At 43.2% G+C, this 11,236-nt stretch overlaps 1 protein-coding gene across 1 annotated transcript in view; it reads right to left on the reverse strand.

Moving 5' to 3' along the window:
- Positions 1 to 11,236, reverse strand: part of LOC102239652 (LON peptidase N-terminal domain and RING finger protein 3) — a 31,588-nt gene that overhangs the window by 1,133 nt on the left and 19,219 nt on the right. The window contains exons 6-10 of the mRNA XM_014534182.1: positions 9,959 to 10,073; positions 7,380 to 7,501; positions 5,113 to 5,271; positions 4,282 to 4,444; positions 3,115 to 3,264 (exon numbers count right to left, since the gene is read on the reverse strand). Coding sequence (XP_014389668.1) covers positions 3,115 to 3,264; positions 4,282 to 4,444; positions 5,113 to 5,271; positions 7,380 to 7,501; positions 9,959 to 10,073 — 709 coding nt within the window. The remainder of the gene's footprint in view (positions 1 to 3,114; positions 3,265 to 4,281; positions 4,445 to 5,112; positions 5,272 to 7,379; positions 7,502 to 9,958; positions 10,074 to 11,236) is intronic.

Consider the following 11,236-nt stretch of genomic DNA (forward strand, 5'->3'; position numbering starts at 1 on the left):
CTAAGCAAGGTAAAGTCTCCCTCATGTTCTTGAAACCACTCCTGCACAATATGAGCACCGTGGCATGGTGCATTGTCTTGTTGGAAGAAGCCATCTCCATTGGGATATGCCATCAACATGATAGGATGAACTTGATCAGCAAGTTCCACAGGCAGATCTAGGTATGTTGTGCTATTCATACGTTTATAATGGTCTGGCCCTCTAGCAACTTCAGCGCGAAATTATAGCTAATTTGCCTACAAATGTCAGGTGGTCATAATAATCTGGCCACTAAGTGTATTTCCCCTTATCTTAGCTGGGTACATAGCCACCCAGAAAAAAAGACATTTTTCAGCCTCCCTTGCAGCTAGGTGAGGCCATCAGACAAAGTTCTGGCAAATTAGATATAAAGGGAAGTGATATGTGTGACTTTTGCGTCATGCCCTAGGAAGGGGGCACATGCCCTCCACCTTCCTTTTCTCTCCATTTCCCCTAGCTAGAAGGACATGGTGATCAGGAGGATGAGGGCAACAGTGAAAGGATGGTAGAGCTTTGTGAGGATGGAATGATCTCATAGAAGAGAGCTGCCCTAGGCCTCCCCGGACATATATGCCTGCTATCTTGTTTAAGCTAGTTATTTTTGGTAGTTGTTAAAGGAAGCAAATCAGTATCCTATCAGATTCACTATACTTCCTAGCCAGTGTGATTTTACAAGCTGGAATCTCCACTACTCAGTCTCTTCCACTTCTAAGATTCTATTTAAGATCCTTCAGACTGATGCATGCAGCTTGTGGGCCTTCAATTTCCATGACCCCTTAGGCTTTGCATGTCTCCTAACTCCCTTCATTTTCCTGCTTCTGGGTGAAGGCACTATAGTCCACATATGCTATGTCACTATATGGGGCCACAATTACAGTTAGCTTCTCTCCTGAAACCAAGCCTATGATGCACAGCCCCAAAGCCCAAAAATCCCACTTTGCAAAAATTCCAAAAAGGGGACATCTGTAATACTTTCAACAACAAAGATAATACAAATAATAATAAAAATAAAAGAAAGAAAACACATTCCCATAAGAAATGTATCCTGTGCCCAGGTTTCCTTTCACTAAAGACCTCCCCCATTCCACACAAGCCCTTCACCAAAATTCTGTTTGTCAGCAGCTGCCCAGGCATTGGTGACTTATATCCTACTAAGCCCGAAATGAGCTTTCTGCCCCCAATTTTCTGAAGGCTGGTTTTAGGACTGTAGCGAACCACATTCTGTTCAAATTACAGACATGTGGGATTATCTGCCTCCAAATTGGTTCACTTAATTATGCCCCAACCCTCACTGCCCTCTTGGCTTCTCTGTGTCTCTATTTGGATTCATTTTTGTCCCTCACTGCAGTCCGTAATATACTCTCCCTCCTATTATCAGTGTTGAACATTAGAGGGACATATTCTGAACTTTCTTTCCCAGGATAATTAACGAAGATATTTAAGCTGTGGCTGTTTCTAAGAAGCCTCCTCCCAAAGCTTAGAACATTTTTATTACTGGGACCACTGGAGCTGCAGCACTGACTGGATCAAACTGAATGCAATTTTGGCTTTTTGTTTGTTTGTTTGTTTGCTAGTGCTGCTGCTGCCAAAGCAACATGGTAACAGTCCTAATAAAAAAGGAAATGAAACTCCAAATTTCAGCTTTCTGTTACTGAGCCATTATGAATCACTCTGTAGCATCTGTTTTTTTTCTGGTAGAAGATGCTGTTATCATTGCTGATCGCTATCTTCTGCCTGACCCAGGGAGAATGCTTTCCAGAAGGTGAAGGGAGACATTATGCTCTATCATGAGCTTGCTCAGAGATCTGCTATAATCCTGAGTTATAGTGGCCCAGAGCCAGGAGCTGGGTTATTGGGAAGCACTAATTGGCCTTTCTCCCTTCAATATTCATGATGCTTTTACATGGGGAAAGGGAGCCACCTTTGTGGTCTGGAGAGAGCAAGCCATTTCAGCCCAGTAGGAACAGGCTGGTTTTTTAAAGCCTCAGAATGCAAGAGAAAGAAGAGAATTTAGAGATCTCTTCATCTAACTGCCTCAGTTCAAAGATGGGAGAAAAGTGGAGAAAGGGAAAGGGACTTAGCCAAGCTCACACAGCTAGAGAGGTAAGCAGGACTAGTCTTTTGTCAGGGACGTCAGAATACACATATTCTATTTTATTATTGTGAAAGAGTCAGGAATGTGTGTAAGCAAAGAATTCAGAAAGTTCTGGAGGAGGTGATAATATAGGCGAGCCAGCTCAGAATGTGGGAAAGGTGATTGTGGGGAAATATTTGGCTAGGATAGCTCCAGTCTTGTCCTAGAAAGAGGGTGTCCTCTGATTTATACCAGGCAAGCAAAGCTTGATGAAACTTAACCATCTCCACTTTCCTGAAGAATTTCTGGTCTGCAGCTTGATCTCTCAGAGGGACCTGTTCCCTTAGGAAATAGACTGATTCAGTAGAACCCAATGAACTGCTTTCTAGTATAACTCGGCCAATGGTAAATTTAACTACTGGGTCCATTTTCTGGTTTCTGCTCAACCCTGATGAGGACAATGACAAGGGTCTAGATCCACAGGATTAGGCACGGAGAGACCCAGGAGTGAAAAGTTTCTGTGGACTTGTAGTTGGAATCCGTTAAGGTAGCTGGCCCTATTTCCTAGCTCCTGAAACAATGTGTGTGTGGGAGGAGGGTAAGACAGTTATGAAGCTCCCTGGAAGTGGCAGCCTTTGGTCTCAGCTTCCAGGACACCCTTCTCTTAAGCCTGGCCTTTATGTGAATCTTGTCACCCGAACACATTACTATGGTGTGAATCTGGACTCCCACTCCTGGTTCTCCTGCTGATTGTGTCTGTGTTCCCATCTCTCACCTGACTTATCTGTCAAAACTTGTCTTGGATCCCCGTTCTTACTGCTGTTCTTTAGTTCCTGGAATTCTGACCTAGGTTCCTTTTGGTCTTACCCCTGATGCCTAATGCCCAGCCACACAATACCAGATTAGATCCATCTTGCTCCCTGTTATTTGATTTTCTAGATAACCACACATCCATCTAATCACAAACCCCAGGCTCTCTCATCTGCTGGGGGCAACCAATTACAAAAAGACAATTTATATACCTGAGGATCCGCATCTTTGTCTGGCATTGGACCAAAGTGATTGATTATCCGATTCCTAAGAGAATTTTTGAGCGAATGAAACCATGATGATGCTTGTTCATAGACACAGTTATGTAATCCCATGAGTTCAGCACAATCCTCTCCTAGAACCTGAAAGTATCAAAGTGGAAGTGAAACATTCTGTACCGTCTCCATCACTCCTAGAGCCACTATTGGTACCTGACTCTCTTTGAGCATCCATCCTGTCCCCCTATGGGAAGGCTCACCCACCTGACTTTCTCTTGTGTGGTATGTGAAAGGTTCCTCAGCCAGATGATGGACTGTGTGTAAATACTGCTGAGGGTGGAGGAAGGAGAAAGATTTGGCTGGGTAAACTGGCTGAAACAGCAACACATATAGAAAACCAGAAATGCAAACTGGCCTGAGTGGAGGCGTAATCTTAAACTAGGTTATGCTGGCTTATGTTTCTCTCCTTTTCATTTTTTACATCTGCTTTCCCATTGCTTACTGGGAAGAGAGACATGAATGTGCCTGTATCTCACTTTATAACTTTATCATCCAAGTTGAATATATTTTTTCAGTGATCAAATACTTATTAAGTGTCCTACATAGTGACTGTAAGTATAAATAAACACAGGTTTATTATCTCCTCTTCTGCCCATTAGTCCAGAAAACAAAGGATTAACTGGACATGTCATCTTGCTGCCTTAGCAAATGATGTATTATTGGGAAGAGCTCTTAGCCAGGTTGCCAATTTAGAAATACAAATGCATGTGTGAATCTCTATTAATCTCAAAAGAAAACATTTTAAAATATAAATAAATCGATAAAGCAATACGCATGTGTAGACCCTGCTCCAGATCTATCCTTTGATATCCCTGACAGAGACCTAACTCTTAGTGGAATGGGCCCAAGGGTTGGTCTGGCTTGGCATTTCTTATCCACAAATATAATTAAGCAACTAAGCAGGGATTGCCAGGACAGGGAGTGCTCTCACTGCCACTCTACAACCCAATGACAATCCGGCAGCATTCAATTTTGCTTCACCAATTTGATGTCAAATCCCAAGGCCCCCAAAGATGCTAAGGGATCTTTTTGGAACCATCTCCATCTGCCAAGCCACAGGAATAACCTGGCTTTGGGATTCTTGGCACTAGCCATCCTTACCTTTTGGTCTTCAATGTATTCAATATCGGCTGTGTTGTAGCCATCCCGCTGGCCCTGACGAAGGACCCTGAAGCGCCTCTTGCCTACGCTGTCAATCACTGAGCGGCCATCGGCAAAGAACTGAACATTTCTGATCTCTAGAATGCAGCCGTATTCTGCAAACCTGTTTATTGGAAATAAAGTCAAGAAACTGAAATCTTCATGAGTTGTTTCCCTGGCCTCACCAAGCCATTTCTACACCATGCTGTGCCTCAAAGGACTTCTGCCTATTCACCTGTCCCAGGATCTACAGCCATAGCTATACAACAGTCAGTGCCTGTGTGAAAAAAAAATCTTAATGTATTAATACAACTGCTGGTATTTATTGAGTACATTCTATGTGCTATGATACTATGCTCAGTGCTTTGTGTGCATTATTAACTCACAAATCATTCCAACAAACCCAATGATGTAGGCATTCTTATTGTACCCACTTTACAGATAAGGAAACTGAGTCACACAAAAGGTTAAGTAACTTGTCCAAAGCCAAACTTGTCCCAAGGCTGAAGCCAAAATATGAACTCAGGCACTTTGACTCCAGAGCCCACCCTCAAAAGAAGTTTTATAGTATATGCCACCCACTTAACAAAAGAGTTATCCTGAGGTTCCTTTAAATAGGCAGCCTCTCACATACTAAACTAAGGGCTAGAGGGACTCTGTTCCTTACAAATGCCTATGGTCATGACCTGGCTAAGTCTCCTGAGCTGTACCTCCCAACCTCCTGGGAAAGCCCGAAGGAAAACCAAAAGCTTCTCCACCCACCTTCCTTGACTCACATAGCTCCTCACTTACCCCTTGACGGGATCTCCAAGGCACATGCCGAACTGTCTTGTGCCTGTCTCAATGCATCTACGAATCATCAGACGGTAGCAAGGCTCAAATATATGTAGGGGACAAGGAACGGTGGGATAGGCCATAGTACACACGAAAATAGGCACATTCTTATTTAAGCTGTAAGGAAGAGTAAATGACATGATTCTCAATGCAATGGAGCACAACACAGAAAGGCTGGTCACATGTCACCACGTGGTTCCTCCACAGGAAGGCAAGGAAACATCAAGTGTTTGTTGTTCTTTTAAAATATATATTTTTATTGATTTCAGAGAGGGAGAGAAAGATAGAAACATCAATGATGAGATAGAACCAATGATCAGCTGCCTCTTACACAACCCCCACTGGGGATCGAGCTCACAACCCAGACATGTGCCCTGACTGGGAATTGAACTGTGACCTCCTGGTTCATAGGTCAGTGCTCAACCACTGAGCCATGCTAGTCGGGCAGAAACATCAAGTTTTGATGGCTGATAAAAAATACTGAAATGCAACTGATGCTGTGGACTGAGTCCCAAGATTGGGCTTGCCTAAGGGCTGAGGTAAAAATGGATATTCTACACAACCTAATTTGGCTGAAGTTCTCTATCTAGTACATTAACATGGTAGGTGACAGTTATACTTCATATTTTTTTCTTCTTTCATGCTGTTCACTCAACAATCTCTCCAGGTGTCTTGCTGGCAGTATGGGAAAGGGTACTGGTGGTATAAGTGGACCCAGATCTCCAGAGCAATGGTGGGACATTCTCTACAGAGTCACCATGAGCACCTCAAATTTGCAAAGCCCTTAGAAGTCTCCATGGCAGGTCCAGCTGGGAGGAGGAGGGAGCAATGGGAAGGTGGGAGTAATTTAGCCTAGTGATGCTCAAATACACCTGTGAAGCAGGATCACTGAGGGCTCTTATATCCAGACTAGCAGTCTGCAAAGCCCCCAGAGACTCTGGTGCACCAGTTATGGAATCAGGACCCAGGAGTTTGCCCTTAACAAGTGCCACGAATGTTCAGACACAGAGCCTGAGGGGGTACCACCAACTGGGCCGGCTCCTCCTAGACCCTGTTCTCTTATTTGTCTAGTAAATCCAATATAGGAACAGCTGAACCTATCAATAGATATAAGACCATTTGCCCTAATCTCAAAAGGATTAAATTTAGGATGCCTTTAAACAGAAATTTAGTATATTTCTCTATAGTGTATTCCAGTTTTTGTTAATAAGACATTAAATAATATTTGAGAGGAGGGCTCAGAGAGATTCAAGACAAACTTAAGAATCAGAAATAAAGATAAAGATGCCCTGAGTAGATGTAATATAAGTCAATGAGGAAAAAAAGGATTTGATTTCTAGCTTCCCAGAAAAACATGTTGTTCAAAGTGAGAGGGACATTCAGACAAGCTGGTGGCAGTTTAGAAATGGTTCTCTACAGGGCAGGCATAAATCCAGAACAGTTTTTGCCACCGGGAACCTCACCCCCAGAATGCTGTTAGGATTCCACTCGGGTCGAGACGGGAGGGCAGCAGTATGAGAGGCAGAAATTAGTGGTTGCCTCCTGCTTTACCCACTAAGTGAGCTGTTCTTCCAGCCAGGCAGAGAACCTGGAGCCCTATTTGCATCCCCATCCCTACCTTTCACCTCTCAACACCTGTACATGGCAGAGGACATAGCACTCTTACTATTACCATTTATTAAGTACTTACTAGCCACTAGTTCATTTGATCTTCATTACAAGTCCATGAGGTAAGAACTACTATCATCCCCAAACTACAGATGAGGAAACTAAGGCCCAGAGAGGTAAAGTGACTTTCATAGAGTCATGAAGTACATTTACTTTGTAGCAAAACTGGATCATAAGCCCAGGTCCGGCTGACACCAAAGTTCTTAACCTCATAGCACCTCCTTATGTATTTGAAAAACAGTCTTCTGGACACTTAAGCTACTCCAACTTACTTCTGCCAGTGACACCAGTTACTAGTGCCAAGATCTCACCTGGCAGTGATTTGGCTTATGCTTCTTCACCAGTGTACTGGTAAATGTTGAACAACTGACTTTCTAGGGGTGGGGAAATCCCCGGTTTATAGCATTTGCCAATTTCCAGGGTGCAAATACTCTCACCATGGCCAACTTCAAGCTACTGACATGATATCACTGAATGAGGAGTTAAGGATGAAGTGTGCACTCAGCTCTATGAGCTGGTATGAGTAAAACTGAAAATAAAAACATGCATATACGTACTTAGAAAGTTCTTCCATTTCTTCTTCATAAAGCCTCTTTCGTTCACTGAGTTCTTCTGGAAGGAATTTGGCTATTAGCTCTTCCATTATAACATTTTTGCTGTACTTTCTTGATGCCAAGCACTATATGAGGAAGGAGGCAATTAGATATTATGCAGTCATCAGAAAAACACAAAGCACTTCTTATGCAATCAGTAGAACAGTCAAATGACCCACATATTGGAGTAATTTGGGCCCACACATTAGCAGCTGATACTATCATAATGTATGTATTCTCTGGGTGTTAGAAAAGTCAACAGTATGGTGATTACCAGAGGGGAAGCAGGGGTGGGCGAAATAGAAGAGAGTAAAGGGGGAATAAATGGTGATGGAAGGAGACTTGACTTTGGGTGGTGAACACACAATACAATATATAGATGATATATTATAGAATTGTACACCTGAAAACTATATAATTTTATTAACCAGTGTCACCCCAATAAATTTAGTGAAATTGATTATTATTATAATTAGGAAAAATATTCTAACAAGGGGAAAAGGCCTGCATTTATGTTTTAAAAATCTCACTGCTTTCTCAAAACACTGATATCAAGATCATGTTCTTATCAAAAGAGGGGAGAAATCCTTCCCTTTCCCTTTTCTGATTATTGTGTTTACAAGCCCACAGAAACAGTCTCCATCTGGGACATGCTGAATGTCTATGGTCAAAAGGTTCAGGGAACTAAAGAGTAATTTTTAATCATTGATCCTTTCCTGCCCTGCCCCACCCCCAACCCATCCCAATGCTTGGCTTCTGGATATTTCAAGCCTAAATATTTTTTTGTTCTCTATCTTAAAAAAACCTCACAACTAAATACTGGTGATTTTTTAAAAAATATACCATCTAGTTATCACTGAAGTTATGTTATAAACCATGATTTCAGAACTGAACTCAGGCTCAATTGTCACTATTACTCTCCTCCCAAACACCCCTATCACATGCAAATCCAGGCATCTGTAAGTAGAGGGCATTAAACTGTGTGGACCTGACAATAAAGCATCTGCCCAGAATTGCTCACTATGGAAGCTACCCACACATGCCCAGCAGTGGGAGTTCCTGAGTATAAAATTGCTACCTTCAGACAATTTCTCCTTTCCCAGTATGGGCTATGTTTGTCTATTCTGCACTGAGTATGATTGGAATAAGATAGTTATCTCTCCTCTCTGGGAATGGTGTAAGTGTGACCCTGTGTGAAAACAAAGTGATAGATGATAATATCTTCTAGCCCCTAAGTCTGGGACTCCACAGCATCTGCCTCCACGATGCCTCATCAGCCACTGCCACTGTGTGACTGCAGGAGAACCACCTGCTTTGCCCAGTCCTGGTCTTGGGGAAAAGCAATGACTCAGGAGGTAGCCAAACCAAGAAGGAGGTGACTGCTGATGCTCAAACAAAAACCCAGGAAAGGGACATACTAAACCGTTAACAATGGTTTTCTCCAGGTGAAGAGCACAATGGTAGACTTTTCTTTTGTCTGTTTATCTGAGTGTTGCAGTGTTACCGTAACACAAACATATTATTTAAGTATAAGGACCATGGGCTTCTCACCTACAATCAGGCCAGCAAATCCCACCCCTTTACCTAGGCAGGGATGATGCTGGCCCTTCCCCCAACCCAATCACGCCCTCAGGGTTTTCCCGTGTGATTATTTCACTCTATCCCCTTCATTTAAAAGTTGGAGTGTTGGGGAAGCTCAACATGTGACTTCTCTGGACCTACATTCACCTAGAGATAGTCTTGTGTCTCCCCCCTCTCCTCAGGGATGACAGGGGTCAAACAATATTAATGCTGATTGTAAAATATGGCATACAAGTCCCTGGGGTAGGGAAAACAAGATGGACTCCTGGGTGTTCTTGTGCTAAAGAAAATCCCATCAGGCCGACTTGAAAAACCAAGGTGACAATTTGTGTGATTCATTTTAGAGGACCTAGAAGCTTCAGAGCTTTTCAAGTAGCCAAGGATCTGCTAATAAATAGAGTAGCTTCTGAGAGGCGGAACAAGGACCATATTGAAGGTCTGTGAGGTTTCTGCAGCCTTAGGAGTGATCTCTTCAAATCAAAGTATATGAGGGACAAGAGTAGGTGGGGAGAGGTCAATGGGGGAAAAAGGAGACATATGTAAAACTTTCAACAATAAAGAATTTTAAAAACACACACACAATATAAATGTTAACAATAAAGGGACATCAGAGCTCGTCTAAGTCCAAGCCCAGAGAGGACATAAGAGTCACACAACATTACAGTGAATTGGGTGCCATGATGGGATTAGAACAAGGATCCATGTTTATCATCAATTTAATACTTTTGTTTCCAACACGAACTTATTTCATTACCAACAGTTCATAAAAAGCTAGATGTTGCCTCATTTTTCTGAAGGAAACAGTGGAGAGGGGAGGAGTAGCTATAAGACAGGAGAAAGAGATAGATGGTCTAAGGGAATATTTTGCCCCAGCACAGTGCAGTGGCTTGGGATCCAATAACACACTCTTAAGTACCCAATTCCAAATAAGCCAATCCGACCAAAAAGAAATAATGTTTTACCTGTGAAAGACCATCTTTGCACAGTGGACATTTCGCATTGTGGTCTAGGCATCTCTCAAGACATTTCAAACAAAATGTGTGTCCACACGGTGTTGTGACTGGCTCATAGAATAATCTGAAATTTAGGAATCAAAATGGAAGAAAACTGCAATAAGACCAAAAATAAAAGACAGGGATACTGAATGTAAGCTTTTATAGTATTATTTGGAAAATTCTGTATGTTGGGGTGAGGTGTATTGTTGTTTTTTTAATCCATGCTGTTTTTGAACTTCAAAAAGGCATTTGCTTTTTATTTCTGAGCTGAATTGTAAAATAATGCATTTACTAAAGTTTAGGACATAGTTAGATCATTTTGTAACATTAGTTCTAGCCAAACTCTTCTGGGGCATCCATATTTTTTTCAGTGTCCAGAGATAAATACCCAGAGTGTCTGCATAGATTCTATTCTAAAACAATTAGCCAACCTATTCATCTGAGTGTATGTAAACACACATACACAGATAAACACACATTCATACGTTTACCCATTTAAGTACTTTATATCACATTACAATGGAAAAATGACTCGGCTTCTTTGCTAATCTTGATTCTATTTTTCACCTAAGCAATGTCTATTCCCTAAAGAATCTTGAAATTGCACCTGTAACAAACAGATAACCGCCTTTTTATATGGATGAATCATTTTCCTATGGGTGGTAGAGTATTATTGTTAACTAGAGGCCTGAAGCACAAAATTCATGCAGTGGTGGGGGGAGGGTCCTCTCAGCCCAGCCTGTACCCTCTCCAATCTGGGACCCCTCGGGGAATGTCTGACTGCCCGTTGGGGATATCCGACTGCCCGTTTAGGAATCGGGCCTAAACTGGCAGTCGGACATCCCTCTCACAATCTAGCACCACTGGCTCCTAACTGCTCACCTGCCTGCTTGCCTGCCTGATTTCCCCTAACTGGCTCCCCTGCCAGCCTGATCACCCCTAACCGCCTCTGCCTGCCTACCCGATTGCCCCTAACTGCCTCCCTGCCAACCTGGTCACCCCCAACTGCCCCCTGCCAACCTGGTCACCCACAACTGCCCCCCCGCCAGCATGGTCTCCCCTTACTGCCCCCCCAGCCAGCCTGGTTGCCCCCAACTGCCCCCCTCTGCTGGCCTGGTTGTCCCCCCCCACCCCCCTGCTGGCCTGGTCGCCCCCAACTGTCCTGCTGCTGGCCTGGTTGCCCCCAACTGCCCCCCACTGCCGCCGGCCTGGTTGCCCCCAACTGCCCTCCCTCCATCGGCCTAG

Source organism: Myotis brandtii, unplaced genomic scaffold (genome assembly GCF_000412655.1).
Source record: "Myotis brandtii unplaced genomic scaffold, ASM41265v1 scaffold126, whole genome shotgun sequence".
Taxonomy (NCBI): domain Eukaryota; kingdom Metazoa; phylum Chordata; class Mammalia; order Chiroptera; family Vespertilionidae; genus Myotis; species Myotis brandtii.